This window comes from Arachis ipaensis, chromosome B3 (genome assembly GCF_059453495.1).
Source record: "Arachis ipaensis isolate K30076 ecotype BB chromosome B3, ASM5945349v1, whole genome shotgun sequence".
NCBI lineage: Eukaryota > Viridiplantae > Streptophyta > Magnoliopsida > Fabales > Fabaceae > Arachis > Arachis ipaensis.
The window spans coordinates 16184405-16203816 of NC_142438.1; the positions used below are offsets into that span (position 1 = coordinate 16184405).

A 19412-nucleotide genomic window follows, 5' to 3' on the forward strand; every position below is an offset into this window, starting at 1 on the left:
GCTTGTGAATCTTTAGAATGTATTTGCTGTGTTTTGCTAGAATAATTTTTAGTTTAGTATAATTGTGTATTTATTTTTATTTTATAATATTTAATTTATTTAATTAAAAATACATAATTATATATATAATCATATTATTAAATATTATGTTGTACAAAAAATTATTAGAATATATATATATATATATAGAAAATTAAAAAAAAAACAATGAAGGACCTAAGGCTACACTTATATAGAGTAGCTATAGTATACAAAAAAAAAAAAAGAGGGACCTAAGGCTACACTTATAAAAAGTAGCCATGGTATACAATGTGGCTACGCTTTACAGGTGATGCAGTAGCGTTGAAAAGCGTAGCCTATTCTGGCAAAAATGGAAGCTGAAAAGCGTAGCCTTTGGTCCTGGACAGCATCACTTGAAAAGCGTACCCTATTCCTAAACGTCAAAAGCGTAGCCCTTGGTGCAGAAAAGTGTAGCCTTTGAGAATAGGCAACGGCCGAATAGGAATCACCCCAAAAAGCGTAGCCGTAGCCCAAAAAGCGTAGCCGTAGCCTAAGGCATCACTTTTTTTTACTTTTGGGTACACTTTTCAAGTGTACCTGAATGGGTGTTTTTCTTGTAGTGATTAGAAACATGATACATTCCCTTATTAACCCAAGTTCCCACAGTTTCTCCACACTTAATTGTTGCACAATCCCTATCTTAAGCTAACCAAAGATTCAATTGGGATATTTAATTGTTTTTCTGCTTAAGGCTAGTGATGTGGTAAAATACAGAACAAATGGGGATTAAAAGGCTCAAAGTGGCTGACAAGGGTGATTTAAAGGGTAGGCTTATTTGGGATAAGTGAGCTAAAATCAAACAATGGCCTCAATCATATGCAAGCATGTAAATATACTAAATAATGGACATATAGATTGGAACAAAATATAGATTATAATCATAGAGAAGGAAACACACAGGAATAAAATATTTATGGTTAAATAATGTAACCATATAAATAAGCTCAAATCTCACAGGTTGTGTGTTATTTAGCTCAAAAATCATGTTCCAAATACAACTTCAAACAAATTTAACACAAAAATTTTGATTTAAATTAGTGAAATACTATAAAATTTCTTGAAAAAGAAAATATTACTTCAACCAAGTGGTAAAATATGCACAAAATCAAACAGATATGCAATCAAACATGTAAATGCAACAACTAATAAGGAAAATAAAACAATGGTGTTGAAAAGAGGAAAATAGCTAACCCATGGAGATCGGTATGGACCTCCCCACACTTAAAGATTGCACCGTCCTCGGTGCATGCTGAGATGTGCAGGTGGACGGGTTGTTCCAACTGATGCTTTTCTTCAAGGATTGTGCAGATGGACTTGTTTGTCTCCCCTTTTAGAATTTTCTCCCTTTTTCCGTCTTTGGTGGCCAGCCTAAAAGAAGAGAAAAAGAAGAAAAGTAACCAAAAAGATAGAAAATAAATAAAATATGGGTGTTAATGCCAAATGATAAGGGTCTCATTTACATGGAAGCTTCAACATGTACGTGAGAAAACAATAGAAGCCATGGCATACCAGTGGTATAAAATTTGCAACAATGGGGAAGAGAGTGGGTAATGAAAGACAATGTAAGTTCAATGCAAAAGGAATATCAGTATTATAAAAAGTAGCATTGATTTAAATAATATTACCCAACAGTGTAAAACAGGTCACCGAGCACCAAAATAAATTCAAGAAAAGATGCAACAGTTGAATAAGAAAACTGTAACACCAATGGAAAAAAAATAAATTTAGAAAAGAAAATAAAAATATGCACAAAATTAAAATGCAATGAATGAAATATTTAAATAAATTAAGTAAAATAAAATAAAAGATAAGAAGAATGAGAAGGGAAAGAAGGGAGGAAGAGGTAAGTAAGAAAGGAGGGAGAAAAAATTAGAATTGGGGAAGAAAAGATAAGATATTTGGCAAATTAGGATAAGCTGTGCGGCGCAAGCGACGCGGACGCGTGGGGCACGCGGTCGTGTGACTTGCACTTATACGGATTGACGCGGTCGCGTCGGTCACGCGGTCGCGTGACACAGTTTATGCTATTGGCGCGAGGGCAGCCTCGCGCTCGCACAACTCTCTGTTCGAAACTTAGTATTGCCAAAATCCAGGGTGACGCGGTCGCGTGATCGACGCGATCGCGTGAGTGGCCATTATGGGGGTATGACGCGGACGCGTGAGCCATGCGTTCGCGTGGGAAGGCTGTGCGTTCAGCACCAATCCAGCATAATTTTCGGCTATGAACCCTTTTGACATCGATTTTCATGTCACGCGGCCGCGTGGGTGACGCGGTCGCGTGGGAGGCCAATGTTCCTACCTGACGCAGACGCGTCAGCGACGCGGTCGCGTGGGGTCAAATTATGCTAAAGGCGCGCCTCCAGCCACGCTCTCGCGTGACTTTCTGTTCGTTTTCTTTTCTTCCCATTGCACTGGTGACGCGGACGCGTCAGCGACGCTGCCGCGTCGCGTGCGTGCTTTTTTTTTATGCAGTATGCAGAATACAAAATGATATGGATGTTATGAGTAATTCCAGGTTCAATAAAATAAAATAAAATAAAACTCAAAAATAAACAAAATAGACTAGAATTAAAATTGAAAAAGGGACGATCATACCATGGTGGGTTATCTCCCACCTAGCACTTTTAGTTAAAGTCCTTAAGTTGGATATTTGGTGAGCTTCCTGTTATGGTGGCTTGTGCTTGAATTCATCTAGAAATCTCCACCAATGTTTGGAATTCCAATGGCCTCCGGGATCCCAAACTAGGCGCAGAAAGCCTTCAAGTAAGTTAAAGCAAGTGACAAGGCCCCAAGAGTGCTGATTTCTAGATTGAATTCGGGGGTCCCAAACCTTGCCTTTGCACCCGTCTTCTTGTTGGTCATTATGATTCCATCCGGGTGGTTCAGCCTTAAAATTCTCACTGAAGCATCCAAACAACTTCCTAGACCCATTCAATTGAACTCTACACCAATCTTTGCGTTTAAACTTGAAGCTTCCAACCATAATGAACTTTGCAGGACAATTCTTACCACTGACCATCTTCCTCTTACTCTTAATTCCACAAAGAGCTCTAAGTTGAACATCCGTCTCCAGTAGCCTATATTCAAGTGGAATTAGAAAGCTAAGGGACATGAATTTTACCCACTTGAATGTTGTGAAGGATGATGGCAACTTAGGGGGTCCAATAGCTTTGGCAAGGTGATTCCAAACTCCACTCCCTTGTGCTCTTTGACAACTTCCACCTCTTTGCAAGCTTCTTCAATTTCAACCTCTTCCTCTTGGTAGCTTTCTTCCAATTCAATCTCTTCTTCATTGCTTACCAAGGACATGGGAGGTTGTGCTTCTTCTTCTTTAATTTTCATGTCAAGTTCAATGGGAGAGGATTCAATTGCGGATAAGAATTCATCAATGATTGAATCCATCTCTTGATCAACCTCTTCAAAGTCTTCAACCATGATATATCTTGGAGGTTGTACACCCTCTTCAACATCAATTTTAAACGTCTTTGAGGGAGGCTCTATGTCTTGACTTTCCCAAGGAGGTTCAGCATCTCCTAAGTCTTCAACCACTTCTTCTTCTTCAATAATTCCGACTTCCTCCACTTGTTCCAATACAAAGCCATGTTCCTCATTGTCCACCGAAGTTTCTAGTGTCTCCTTCATGCTTTGCTCTTCATTTGATTCTCCACATGTAGCCATGGGAGTTCTTTGAGTGCTCAGATATTGGGAAGCTATTATATTTACGAACTCGCCTAAGGCGGCCGCAAAATTTAGCACACTCTTATTCATCCTTTCTTGCCTTTGAAGAATAACACGAAGTCTGTCATCCATTGGAGGTTGGGGTGGATATGAGGATTCATTGGTTGGGAGAGAGGGTTCATAATAGGAAGGTGGTTCATCTTGATAATGATATGAAGATGGTGAATATTGAGGTGGTGGTTCATGAGAGTAGTTATGTTGGAAAGGTGGTGGTTCTGTGTATGGTTCATTTGGCTCATAAGGTGGTTGGTATGGTGGATACGGGTTAGGGTCATATGGAGGTGAATGGTTGTAGTTGGCTTGTGAGTGTGGTGGTTCAAAGTTGTGTTGAGGAGGTTCATAGGCATATGATGGGGGTCCATCATATCTATCATCTTGGTATACCTCGTGGATGGTCTTTGTCTATGGTACTGTGGAAGGTGTTGTTGCCGGAAGGGTTGATCAGATCCTCGTGGCTCCTTCCATCTCTGATTGTTTTGACCTTAATGCATGTTCCTGTTATAATTTCCATTCCTTGCAACAACATTGGAACCAAACTCAAAGCGAGAGGGGTGAGAACTCATAATAGTAAATAAAAATTAAAAATAAAAAATAAGAACAAATTTTAAATTAAAAGGTTATTGAAAATTAAATTTTGAATTTTAAATTTTGAAATTTTGAAATTTGAAATTTGAAATTTGAATTTTGAAATTTAAATATTGAAATTTGATTTTTGAAATAAGATAAGATAAGATTTTGAAAAAGATACGATTTTTTTTGAAAAAGATTTAAATTTTGAAATTTTAGATTTTGAAATTTGAGATTTTAATTTTAAATTTTTAAATTTGAAATTTGAAATTTGAGTTTTAAATTTTGAATTTTTGAATTTAATGAGGAAAGAGAAAAACAATAAAATGACACCAAACTTAAAAATTTTTAGATCAAAACGAAGAAAACAATTAAAAACAACTTGAAGGTCAAGATGAACACAAAGAACAACTTGAAGATCAAGTTGAACACCAAGAACAAATTTTTGAAAAAAAATTTTAATAACTAAATAAAAACCAATAACCTCTTAATTTATGAAAAAGTAAAAAATAAAAACAAAAATAAAAACAAATAAACAAGCAAAAAGTAAATATTTACAATAACCAATAATAAGGCACACGTTCGCAATTCCCCGGCAACGGCGCCATTTTGATGAGAGAACTTTTGCGTGGTCTAGAAATTTGCGGATAAATCCTCGTTGCAAGTATAGTTTCTAAACCTTCAAAAGTCCTTTCATACAAACGTTTTGGTTGTCACAAGTAACAAACCCCTTTAAAATTGATAACTGAGTATTTAAACCTCGGGTCGTCTTCTCAAGGAATTGCAGGGAGGTATATTCTTATTATTGGTTATGAGTTTGTAAATTGGGGTTCTGGAGTTTGGGCAATGGGCACAGGTATATTTTCAAAGCAATAAAAATAAATAAATAATTGTAAAATAAACTCTTGACAAGGTATGAGAACTGGAAGTCCTATCCTGGTTATCCTTATCAATTGTAATGAGAATTTGATTTTTCTCCCACTTTGTTAACCTCTAACTATGAAGGTAAGTTAAGTGGATGAATTAATTTTCATTCCTCAGATCCTAGTCTTTTCTTGGGAAATGCTAGAGTTATTGGAACTCGAATTAATTCTTGAAGAATTTCAATTTTCAATCAACAATGAGTTTGATAACTCAAGTGTCTCCAACAATTTAACCAAAGCCAAAAGGAGAAATATCTAAATTAAATTAAAAGCATTCATATAAATAAAGCAAAGCAAAATTAAATCTGAAAATACTTCGAATTGCATTCACAAAAGAACTTAAATCTGACATGGATATTCATAAATTAAATTGAGAAAATAAATAAAAAGAATATTAAACCTGGGATTGAGAGTCACTCCTAAAACTAAGAGAAATCCTAAATCCTAATCCTAAGAGAGAGGAAAGAACCTCTCTCTCTAAAAATTACATCTACTCCTAAAATTGTGAATATAAAAGCTTGTTGATGAATGGATGCATTCTCCCACTTTATAGCCTCTAATCTGTGTTTTCTGGGCCGCAAACTGGGTCAGAAACAGCCCAGAATTCGCTGGTTGCGAATTCAAACACGCTGATTTTCGTCACTGCGACGCGGCCGCGTGAATGACGTGTTCGCATCGCCTAGCGTCAGGGAAACTATGGTATATTATATATCAAATCGAAACCTCGGATGTTAGCTTTTCAACGCAACTGGAACCGCGTCGTTTGGACCTCTGTAGCTAAAGTTATAGCCGTTTGAGTGCGAAGAGGTCAGGCTGGACAGCTTAGCAGTTCCTTCAACTTCTTGTATTCCTTCCACTTTTTTCATGCTTCCTTTCCATCCTCTAAGCCATTCCTGCCCTGTAATTTCTGAAAACACTTAACACACATATCAAGGCATCTAACGGTGATAAAAGAGTATTAATATTAGCATTATAAAGGCCAAAGAAGCATGTTTTCAATCATAGCACAAAATCAGGAAGGAGAATATAAACTCATGCAAATAGTATGAATAAGTGGGTAAAGAGTTGATAAAATCTATTCAATTGAGCACAAGATAAACCATAAAATAGTGGTTTATCAATGGCAGGCACAGAGAGCACATACAGCGAGACTTGGCTTCATCTATGGTATTTTCTTTTTGTATTTTTCTCATTGTCTTTTTATATACGAATAAGATTCATCAAGGAGGGTGAAATTTCAAAATTTAAATTTTGATCTGGAACCTAAAATTGAATATAAATCAATTTTCCAATTCTTTCTGCTCCTCACTCTAGCATCTGGATCCAGGATGGAACAAGAAGCTAAGATGGTCAAGCATGTAGAAATAAAAAGGAGGATCTTGAAGCAGATGGCTACGAGGCTAGAACTGCAGAGCATGATAAAAGCGTTGTTCGATCTGTATGCGACGATAAGAGCGCAGCATCAATGTGGTGCCGCACCTAGGAATCAAGAACGCGGTGCCAATTTGGTCATCACATGGATTCCACTAAACATTGCTATGGCGGTGGTGGTGGTGGTGGTAGTGGAGTTCGTGGTGGTTAGCAATGTGGTGGTGGTGGATATGGTGATGGATATGCAGTGGAGTTCAAGAACATAGCGGTGAGATCTCACATTCTTCTTCATGCCTTATTTCATCGCTTCCCATACACACACGTGCAAAATGAGCAAAAAACACACACATGCAAAACGAGAGAAAAACACAATAAAAGAATAAAAAAACACACACACAAGTGAAAAATACGCACATGTGTGAAACGAGCGAAAAACACAATAAAAGAACAAAAAATAAAAAAACATTCACGCGCGAAACAAGTGAAAAACAAAAAAAAAACACAAACGCACACGCACACGCACACGCGCGAAAAGAGCGAAAAACACAAAAAAAAAACACACACACACACACACCTGCAAAACGAGCGAGCTACAGAAGTCCAATTGACGCAGTCTCAACGGCGTTCGAAAGTTAATTTTGAGAGCTTTCCAAACACGCACACGTGCGACATGAGCAAAAAACACAAAAAAAAACACACAGACGTGCTAAACGAGCGAAAAGCACACACACGTTAACGAGCGAAAAATACGCACATGTGTGTGTTTTTTTTCGCTCGTTTCACACGTGTATGTTTCTTTTTTCACTCGTTTTGTGTGCTCGACCTTGGACTCGGGGCGGGGGACCCCAGCGGCACACCTCAACCACAACGTGCTTGCTAGTGTGCCTAGGGGATGAAAAGGCTCCTGATACTACTCATGCCTATGCACGCTTAAAAAATGTATATATAATAAAATAAAAAATAAAAATAAAAAATCACAAAAAAGCACACAAACACACACACGTGCGAAGCGAGCAAAAAACACACACGTGCGAAACGAGCAAAAAACATGCACATGTGCCAAACGAGCGAAAAAAACAAAAAAAAATAAATAAAAACATACACACGCGTGCGAAACGAATGAAAAACACACAAAAAATTAAATAAAAAAATACACACGTGCGAAACGAATGAAAAAAAAACACAGATTTCGTGATCTTCAGCAGCTTTACGTGATCTTATCTGTGAAGCATACTCCGCTACCTCCGCAACGCAGAACCGCTCCTCTCCCCTCAAGGATATCATGCTATACAGTATCCAGGTGATTTTTCACCCAATTGCTACTTTTTCACATTCTTTTCAAATAATAATAAGGGTTAAATATGGTTTTTGTCCCAAAATTTTTTCGCCAGAATCGAAACCGTCCCTCATCTAATTTTCGATTTAGAATCATCCTTAATATTTTTTTCGTATTAAAATCATCTTTTTAAATAAAATTTTTAATTTAATTCCTAAATTATCCATATTTTAATAAAAAAATAAAATTTAAAAAAAATAAAAAAAAAAACGCATTTTGGGGGAAGGGGGCAAAGGAAACGCGTTGGGGGTGGGGGAAGGAAACGCGTTGGGGATGGGGGTGGGGGAAAGGAAACGCAGGAGGGAGGGGAGGATTCCATCGCTATAGCCGCCGCCACCATCGCCGGTCCGCCCATAGCCGCCGCCACCATCGCCGGTTCTGCTTGTGTTAAATTTGTGTTGATTTGTTGATTTTCTGTTTCTCTGTTGATGCTGTTATTCTTGGAGGTGGAGGTGGAGGTGGGGGTGGGGGGAAGGGGAGACGGGGAGGGGGAGGGGAGGGAAGGGAAGACGAGGAGGGGGAGGGGGAGGGGACGCGGGGTGGGGGAAGGGGAGACGGGGAGACGGGGAGGGGGAGGGGGAGGGGGAGGGGGAGGGGGAGGGGACGCGGGGTGGGGGTGGGGGTGGGGAGGGGAGGGGGGAGGGGGACGACGGCGGCGTTGGTGGTGGTGTTGGTGCTGGTGCTGGTGCTGGTGGTGCTGTTGGTGGAGGTTGTGGCGGTGGTGTTGGTATTGTGGTGGTGGTGGTGGTGGAGAAGGTAATTGTGTTGGTAGTAGTGAGGGTATTTTTGTCCAAAAAAAATAAAAATGACGATTTTAATACAAAAAAAAAACGTTAAGGATGATTCTAAATCGAAAATTAGATGAGGGATGGTTTCGATTCTGGCTGAAAACCTTTGGGACCAAAACCATACTTAACCCTAATAATAATCTCTTAATTGTTTTACCTTTTTTTTTTCGCAATGTACCAAATCATTTGTAAATGGAATTTCCATTATCCATAATCTACTTGAAGAATCTTTATGTCAACACTTTTTATTGGATGAAAATTATCCTTTGTGACCCGAATATGAATATATTGATATTATTTTTGTGATTTAATTTTTTCTCATCACTAATATTATCAGTATATTGCTATTTCTTCAATTATAATAACATGTGGTTGAATTCTCTCGCATGAAACAACAAATTTTGTCAGAAGCTGTGTTTTCTATTCAACGGGGTCAGCCTTAAATTGTTTTTATCTATTTATTTTATACGGCTAACTTTTAATTATTTAAAATTTAAATTTTAAATTCAAAAATTGAAATTGAAAAGAAGAGATTCGTTTTTACCCTTTTATAGAATTATGGAAGATGATTTTCCTCACTCTTGCTCTTCCCCAATTTCCATTTTCTCATTTTTCCAATTTATCCCTTTCCATCTCATAACGTTTTTTCTTCCTTTTGATTTCACACAAAAATACAGAATCAAACCTTGAGTTTCAATTTCAGTTCCGCATAAGGCTCATCCACACAAGAAACAAACTAGTACGTATATACTAACTCCTCTTCTTTGGATTTCTCTTTTAAGTTGGTGATAGTAAATGGAGTATACTTCGAGCTTTATTTATTATTTTTATTTTTTAGTTCGAATTAGTTTTGAGACTGATTCCCATACCAGAGTGTTTTGATTCCCTCAGCTTTCTCTTTGAAATTTCCACACCCATAAGGTATATGTAAAATAGGTGTGGATTTGGTTCAGTATAATTCGGTCTCAATGCAAAAATCCTCGAACAACGATTCTCTTTTTTTTTTTTTTGCTTCCTTTGTTTATTCAACTCTTTGATCCACCCATTCCTTGGTTACATTTTCTGAGTTCTGCTCTTCCCAAATAATGTTCAAGTTGTGTTCTTTCACGAGTTTATTGTTAAAACAAGGTGAAATTTCATTTGGATGTTGTTTAGGATAATCAATAATGCAGGATCGAAGGACTAGAACACGATACCATTGCTCTTCGTTCTGAATTCTTGATGCACCAATTAAATCCAATGAAATATATATAATCAAGCTCTTCCTATTTTCAATTCTATGTAATCAAGCTCTTTGAATTTTTTTTATTATCTATTTATTTTTTGTTATCATTTTTCTTCTTTTCTCAGAGATTTCAAATTTTCAATGCTGTATACTGTTCTGATAGGCTAATGTTTTCTTGAAATCCAATTAGGTTGGAAAAACTGGTGGTGCCAGGTGGAAATCCATGTCCGATGCTGTGAGCAAAGCAAACATGTTCTCTGATTCTCTTTTATTATTCTTTTTTCTTCAAATAACAATTATTTCTGCTTTTGTTGTTGTTTTACGAAGAACATACTAGCATATGAGGAGAATATCAAAGCCTACAACAAAAGATTCATAATTGCTTTAACTCAATATTTTCATTCTCTCTTATATTGTGATTTATACAAATCTTATGATTGAGCTCTTTTAATGTTTAGAATGAGGGTGGAGATTCTAATAAGTCAAAATCTGTGGTGAATGATGATTATGATGATGAAGAGGTGATGGAGCTTTGTAATTTAATTTTAATTGTGAAATAGACTCTGACAATAGTTGTTTTTGTTTGTTAATGAGTTTGAAATGTTATTTTTTTAGAGGATGAGTGAAGTAGCTGCTGTGGTGAAGGAAAAGACCTTGGAGTGGGAAGAAATAATTTCATTCATTATCAATCTTCATATAGTTTTGAAAGTTGATTAACAATATAGTTTGATCATCTTAATTTTCCACTTACTTTTATGTGTGAAGATCATGAGATTTAAGGTTTAGTAGGTTGTGTATGTTTGATTCATCGAAAGGAATATATTTTAGATGCCATAATATAATTTTCTTCTTCTTATGTTTTTGGGCAAAAAACTATATTCATTATTTTTATTTATTTTTAGTTTAAGGGAGTACTTTACCTTTATAGATGTTAGAAAATAAGTTTGTAAAACTCTATATTTATTTAAGTTAGTTATCATTTTGTGTTTGAAAGTATTATGTTATATTATACTGAAGAAAATATTATGTTGAGACATCATTTATGTTTGAGCAAGTTCTTTAAAATTTTTCTTCATTTAAAAGTTTAGAATCCTCTATTATATTACTTTTTATTTCTCCTCAATTTTATTTATTTACCATAATTTTATTTGAGTATTAGTTTTTTTCTAAATTTAATTTGTTTTCCTTACCAAAATTTGAAAATTAGAAGAATGCTTCTAAAGAAAATTGAATGATTAACCTTTGAAAGAGATTTAGTTTATAGCTTTGTCATACAAGGTTTATAATTCAGAGGGACAAAGTTTAATTGTTATATTTAAGAGTACTAAATCTCCTTAGGATACTATTGAAAGAAATTTTTGGCGATCTAACTTTGCTAATTAATTCTTTTTTATTTAGTCCTCTTCTTGATGAAACTTTTCACTTGCATGCTTATTCTATTTTTAAATTAAAAGAGTTAAAAAAAAAAGGCTTTGTACCAATGCCTCATGATTATTTTATTTTTGGAACATGTAATTAACTGGCAAAACTTATACTTCATTATTAAAAAGAAAATAATAAGTTGATTGGGATTGGAGATCAAGAGAATTGAATTTTGAAATTTAGAAGAATAATTTTAGAATTCATGTAAAAGAAGCAGAAAAAATATTTTAGTTGTTTCTCAACATGAAAAAGCCGTATTAAAAATGTTAATAATAAATGTGATGAAACTGTATATATGCGATTGATGGTTTTCAACTTTTTACCTAGAAAATCGAATAAATTATCATAATGGAATGTTAAACATTTGATGAGATGAATTGTTTATTTTGTGATAAAATTTTAGTTTCTATTTCTCTTTACAATTTTCTTTCTCTTATAGTAATTAACTATGAACATAACTTACATTGTGTTCATAGTTGCATATATTTATTTATGAAAATGTTATTCTTTCTATTACCGTATTACATATGTTATATCATCTCCTTAATGAATCATTGTTAAGCGATGGAATGCAATTTTTTTTGTTGAAAAATAGATCATTTATATTTATCAATTGGCTTTTCATAGAGGGTGTGCGTGGTTATTTTGTCATGCCCTTAGCACGGGTCCTGCTTTAGTACTTGATAAAACAATGTTATTAAACCTTCACAACTAGAAAATTGCTTATTACAGACCAATTTACAGACAAATTTGGCCTTTACTACAAATAGATTTTTTGTTACCGACAAAATTATGCGCAAACAAGTATTATGCATAATTATGTGGTTGCATATTGGATGTGATTGTGCATATGTTTCTTGTTACTTCTGCTATTTGTATTTTGGCTTATATTGTTATGTATATATTTATCTCGACCCTGTTATGACTATGTGGGCACAGACGATATAAACAAACTTAACTACAAACCCAGACCTTACTAAGAACTTCCCAGTTCTTACCCTATTTCTCTTCAGATGGACACGAGAGTTCTGTTTTACGAAGTTGATCATCCTTATATCCATGAGGACCCAATGCGCGACGAGTACTATATCTATTGTGGGGAACCTCGTATACGTAATTATGTAGTACGTGGTAAACCCTTTCAGCATCCAATCAGTATACCTTTCTTTGATCTCGATGCACCTTATGACTTTCCTCCTTCCTGGTTGCACCCTGGGAGACCTGGGATACCTCATCCTAAGGAGCAGATGCCTCCTCCACCTGATTATCCTCCACCACCAGACCCTCCTCTGCCTGATGAGCCTATTACGACACAGCTCATCCATGAGATACCTCTTGCACCTTTTGTTCTTGATGAGTGAGGTATTCCTATGTTACCACCTGAGCTCGATCCCCTACCAGAGTCGATTGAGCCACCTATTCCAAAGGAGCAAGAGGGACACAGGCAGGATCAGATTATGGATACCACGTACTACATAATTACGTATACGTGGTTCCGCACAATCAATATAGTACTCGCCGTGCACTGGATCCTCGTGGATGTAAGGATGATCAACCTCGTAAAATAGAACTCCCGTATCCATCTGAAGAGAAGGAATAAGAATTGGAGAGTTCTTAGTAAGGTCGGGGTTTGCAGTTAAGTTCATTTATATCGTCCGTACCCACTACCCACAGTCATAACAGAGTCTAGACAAATATATACATAACAACAATATAAACCAAAACACAAATAATCACGTACCAAACAACCAAATCTGGTTGTTTAGTATACCTTATCGGCTTTCTTCTTCTGCCACAAGCGGTCTAGTGCACTGTCGGCATCACCCCTGTAACCAGCATATCATAGCATTAAGTATGAAACAAAATGAGTATATACCCATTTTGGTCCTCAAAGAATTTTGGACTGGACACTTTAGTCCCCAACTAAAATTAATTACTTGATTGGTCCCTAACAATTAATTTCGTCAGTCACTTGGGTCCTTTACTCCGTTAACTCTAACGGAGGACAAAATAGTCCCTGATAACTCTAACAGGGGACAAAATGGTCTCTGATCTCCTCTGTTCGGAAATGACATTGATCTCTCTCAATTTCCATCATATCTCGCATAACACTAGCAGTCTAATATTGTAATTTCAAACTACACAATGCACACTCTATAAATTTAATGTTCACAAGAAAAAAAAATCATCAACTTGTTCTTAACCAATTCATACTCGGAAAACTAATGCATATGTCTCTCAACTAGTTATCGTTTTTGATGGATCCCATGAATCTAGACAGCAAGTTTGATTTGTTAAGACCCGTCGTCATCGTTGCCATCTCCCTCCTCCTCTACCCTATCGTCTCCATGACCACATTGTCCACCACTCCGATCGCTTCCTTCAGCTTCTTCTCCAAACCAATATTCAGTAATCGCTTCAGTTTTCATATAAGCGGCAACGGCGACATTGCTCGTTGTACTGATAGCTTGGATGCGAGGTCGAAGCTATCTGTCAACTTGGACTCTGGAAAAGAAGAAATGAAGCACTCGGTGTCTATTTTAAATGAGAATTTACATATGATGTCGAAGAAGAATCTTCTCATGATGTCCTAATGTCCAACAATCTATATTGCTTGCCGGAGAGTGGAGAAAGGCGTGCCCTTGGAGTAGTTGTGGAACTTGGTCTTGAGGATGTTGTGGACGTGTCGGGGTTGGAGGTGATGTTATTGAAGACGTGAAAGTGGATGCTTTTGGTGGGTGAAGTGCAGAGGAGGTGGATGTACCAGTCACAAAGATTTAGAAAGTGTGTGGTCCATGACATGTTGAGGTAGATGCGACACGTGTGACAATTACACCATGGCTTAATATTGGAGCTAAAGAGGAGGAAGGATCCGAAAAGATGGAAAAGAAGACTGTAAAGGTAAAGAAGGAGAGTATGAATGTTAGGGTTATGCAAGATACGATAAAAATTGGAGAAGAACAGTGTCGTTTTTGAATAAAGGGGTCAGGGATCATTTTGTCCCTTGTTAGAGTTGTCAGGAACCATTTTGTCTCCTGTTAGAGTTGTCAAAGACTATTTTGTCCTCCGTTAGAGTTAACGGAGTAAAGGACCTAAGTGACTGACAAAATTAATTGTTAGGGACCAATCAAGTAATTAATTTTATTTGGGGACTAAAGTATCCAGTCTGAAATTCTTTGAGAACCAAAATGGGTATATACTCAAACAAAATTGCTAAATGGAAAGAATGAATGATATATAAGACCAAAGAAGGACATCCCGTTAAAAAGTTTAATTTGATACTAATTCTTGAAAGATCATGCAATGGCAGTAGACAATGTCTATTTAATATAAGACATAAGGTAATTGAGCATCAATTTCAGTTAACCCAATAAATTCACCATTCTTAACCCACCTAATATAAATCCACAAACATATAAAGGGGGCACACAAGTAGTCAATAAGATTTAGTGATTAGGAAACATTAGTATAGAATAGTCCAGCCCGTGTCATAGTTAAATCATATTACTATTATCTTTGCCTTAACAATTAAAGAAATACATATTCAATTCAAAATGCTCCAACTCCCACAATAGAAAACCAACAAATACTTGGTAAATAGGTTCCCATGGTTTATATATGCCATTAAATAAGAACAAATTAGATGTTCCCAATAAATAAGAAATAAACCAATTTCCATCAGTGAATGCATCACTGTAAAACAGAACAACTAAATAAGAAATTGCACATAAACTAGAGGTTCCCAATTCCTTCCCTTCTAATGATTTTCAACAGCAGTTACAATATAAAGCTTACCATTCCAAATTCTCGAGTGGTCTTCACATACATCACTACTCATCACTACAGACTTCAATCTCCACAGATACTTAAGCTGCTGCCGAATATCCGTGGAACCTGGTTCAATTGGCATTGTAAAGAACACCAAAACCTTCACTGAGTATATATATATATATATATATATATATATATATATATATATATATATATATATATATATAGAAAAAGCCATCAACCACCAAAAATCAATCAAACCCACAACAATCAGCATCATTCATGCAAATTCAAATAAGTAAAAGCAAAGCTAAACCTGCATTCAAAAGCAAATTTCGATCCTCCTGGTAGTGCTCAATGATCGGAATCAAATCCTTGGAAACCTTGTTCCATTTGCGCACCTGCTTGAACACGTCACGAGTTTGCGGGTCATTGCGCCGCAGAAACCTCAGCAAGTCATTCAGGTTATCTGGAAAGACGGTACCGATAATTGACCTATTAGGAACTAAGAAACCTTCACCGAATTGAATTTAGAGAACAAAAATGGGAAATGGGTGAAATTAATACCGAGGCAGTGTTCTCCCGATGTAGCCTATGCAGTGCCTTTGGTCATCCTCTTCGACGGTGTGGGGAACTGTCCTCTGCTGTGATGTTGATATGTGTGAAAATGGTTAAAGTAGTACAATAATCCTGCCACCCATGATTAGAAAAGGAGTTCAGACTTTCACTGTGTATATTGAATCTTTCTCCCTCACTGCACAATATTAAAAGTAGAATCATAAATGCAAAATTCTCCACTACATTTGAAATTCTCAAAAGATTAGAGGATGGATATACCTGAGGTTTGATGAATTCTAGAACTGTCAGTAAAGAAAAATGCTCAGGTGGCCCAGGCTGCATTATAGCCCTTTTAAACACCTCCTTCCAAACAACAACAATAAGCAATCAAGAAAAACAAAGTAATAAAGTCAAGTTCTAGAACACAGGAAAAGGAATCAAATCAAACACAATAAATTCACACAAAACAGTGTTCAAAATTGGGTCAGTGTTTTACTCAACAAGTGGAATATGGAAAATCACCTAAAACTAAAAATTTAACATTTGATACAACATTAATATAAAATCTAATCACAAATATATTCACCTAGTTGAAGGCATTTAAGATTTTAACATTATTACCTTAGAAGTCATATGGAATTAATATTTCTATCCAAAACAAAGAGTAAAGTAAAATAAGATTAGTTGATGCTCATAGCTTAGAACTTGTTACATTATACACATGCATTCCTTAATAGAGTAATTCAAACTACACCATAGATTAAAATTGCTATAGGTTAATAACAATAGGTAGAAAAAGAAATCTGAATATCAACAAAAGTGGCATCCGCTCATTGTCACATAAGTTGGCAACCTTTAAACTAGTAATCATATTCATCACTTATGAACCACATAGTTGTTACCCAATGCAAACAGTATACAGATTGATATTGCGATAGTATACAAACCGTTGAAACTAAAATATAGACAGCATCCATACCTTAACCTCATGCCAGTGATCCAAACACTCTCGATGTACATATTTTGATGTACCTTAGCATTTGCAAGGAGCAATGAAATCTCTGCCTGGGATGAATTAAAAGTAAAATTAACTAAATATAAGTAAATTCATATACAACTAAAATTCATAAATTCATATACTAGGTAATTGCAATAAATTCCAATCAGTAAACTGAGCTAAGAATTCAGAGTAGCAACTACACGTAATAGCTTGATATAAATAGTTTAAGCTCAAATTGAGATAAAATGTTGTTCATTTCAAACTAAAGCAAATGCATTTATCCACACAAAAAAAAAACCACAAATAGAGTAGAATCGTGCAACAAGCTCAGAACAGGTGATCAAATCCCTAAGCTGGAAATTAGAAACATTTAAACAGAAAAAAGAATGGAAAGGGCAAAATTACCATCTGTTTCAAGATAAAGTGATTACCAGCTTCCCTTACTACCAACCGTTTAATACTTTTTATTCATCAAGGCAGGATAACTATGATTCTAAATAGTTATTAATATTTACAACTGTGTATTTAGTTGCAACTAATGACAAATGGAAGTTAGTTTTGGTTCTCACCAACATCTGATGCATTAACTACATATTATGTAGATTGGAATAGAAGATGCAGAAATTGGATATAGTTCTTGTTTTGCCACTCCAAAAACAAAGATTAAATAAGATGAAGATAATAGTATCATATGAAATTGAAAAACGTTAGAAGAATGATACCACCAAAAAGTGAAGATAGAAAAAGTCAAGATATAAGTATATGAAACACCTTTAATTTCCCTTAGTCCTCTTCTCTAAGGATCTTCTTAATTAGTAGTAAGATACAGTGAAAAAACAAGGAAGAGAAGAATGGAGGGAGGTACCTGAGAATAGATTTTGTTCTTGCTGAGTTTGGCCAGTGTATAGCTCATCCGTTAATGAACGTCTTTAAGCTTTTCGTCGGGATGAGTTATACGTCGGCAAGGAGAGAACAAGGGGGTGGGTATCTGCAAAAGACACGCCGACACTTAAGTCAGTAAGTGTTTAAGAGGTATAAGAATAATTCTATGAATATAGAATGTAAGACATGAAATAAAAGTTATCATGTGTTGTATATTATAATAATTCTATGAATATAGAATGTATCTAGAATGTATGGTGTATATAGAAATTGGTGCCTTTTATAGGTATAGAGTTTATGGTATGACCGTTGATCATTAAGTCAGAATAATGGTCATTAAGTCGGTAATGAAGGTGTCGGTTATAGAATGAATGATAATTAAAACCGAGTTATAACTCATAATGCACAATAAAGATCGAGTTATAAGGTGACGGATCATAGTCCCCAAGCTTTGTCTACCGATTATATGATCTAGGCTAAGCTTAGAAAATAAAATGATTTATAACTCGTTTAAAAGATAAGTGAATAATGATATGGTGAGCCCCCAAGCTTAGTCGGGTTATTATGTCGACACTTGTTCAAAAAATAATTAAGTGATAAGAGTCATTCGATCAAGATAATTGTGTGGGGGAATACTTTTCCGCTTAATAACAATTTTAGCATTTGATTGTATGTGAACTGAAAAGTTCAGAGATAGATATCCATTGACGGAATCGATTGTATGATCCGGAGATATAATGGTTAATTGTCTTGGAAATTTTTTTGGCCCACAACAACTTATTGATAAATTTCTCGCTCAAAGCAATTAGTTATTGAATATTTACAATTTATAGTGAAGGTCTGACATGAATAAGATAAATTGAGAAAATGAATAGGTATAAAGTCGCAACATATATTGAATAATATATATTATAAAAGTAAAATAGTTCAAAGTAAAAAAATATACCTTGAAAGTTGATAATTGTAGAGAAGAACACGACATATATGAATGTCATACATGTATGCCAAATGCGAATATCTGAATTTTGTTTAGTAGGACACACAACTAGAAAATGGATTAATACAGACAGATTTAGTCTTTATTACAGACGGATTTTTGGTTATCGACGAAATTACCGACGGATTTTGTCCCTCTGTAAAAGCCCCGTCGAAAATTATTTACCGACGGATTTTTTTTCGTCGGAAAATTACCGACGGATTTTTACCAGTTACCGACGGATTTTCCCTCTGTAAATTCTCCATCCATTTCCCGGAGACGACGAACTTTCCGACGGATTTTTTGTCTGTAATTACAGACGGATTTTCTGACAGATTTTCTGTCTGTAATTACAGACAGATTTTCAGATGAATTTTTTGTCTGTAATTACAGACGGCTTTTCCGACAGATTTTCCGTCTATAATTTGAACCTTAGAAAATCATCTCACTCTAATTACAAACAGAAAATCCATCTGTAAATCCATCAGTAAAGTAAAATAGAATTTTTTTATTTTTTCATTGCAAAATAAACCTGTTTTCATACAAAATAAATATAAATTTAAACAAGTTCATTGTATTATCAAATTAAAAGAAAAGAACTATAAACAAGCAAGTCAATAAATTTCAAAATATAAACAAAGTATATTGATACATCAACTATAATAATAAGTAACAACCATATATCAACAAAGTGTATTGATACGTCAACTAAGATTCAAAATATAAACTCACTGTATTGTTCAACTATACTACATCAAAAACAAAAGAAGATTCTGTTTTTCAAAGTTCCACAGC

General features: G+C 35.4%; 1 protein-coding gene across 1 annotated transcript; it reads right to left on the bottom strand.

Moving 5' to 3' along the window:
* Window positions 1-12978: 12978 nt before the first annotated feature.
* LOC107634222 (uncharacterized) lies at window positions 12979-16101 on the bottom strand. Its single transcript, XM_088506721.1, has 6 exons — window positions 16039-16101; window positions 15769-15793; window positions 15518-15670; window positions 15226-15363; window positions 13202-13256; window positions 12979-13013 (listed from the first exon to the last, which is right to left on the bottom strand). The coding sequence occupies exons 1-5, from the start codon at window positions 16099-16101 to the stop codon at window positions 13234-13236; spliced, it is 402 nt and encodes a 133-aa protein (XP_088362847.1). The 3' UTR covers window positions 12979-13013; window positions 13202-13233.
* Between the last annotated feature and the right edge of the window lie 3311 nt (window positions 16102-19412).

What these genes read in the sequence shown, in the direction of transcription:
- LOC107634222 (XM_088506721.1), bottom strand. Translation starts at nt 16,101, where the DNA reads ATGCAGCCTGGGCCACCTGAGCATTTTTCTTTACTGACAGTTCTAGAA. An exon ending in AAATTTGCTTTTGAATGCAG is followed by an intron (nt 15,364 to 15,517) that starts GTTTAGCTTTGC and finishes ATATATACTCAG; the next exon opens with TGAAGGTTTTGGTGTTCTTT. An exon ending in CCACTCGAGAATTTGGAATG is followed by an intron (nt 13,257 to 15,225) that starts GTAAGCTTTATA and finishes TGCTGGTTACAG; the next exon opens with GGGTGATGCCGACAGTGCAC.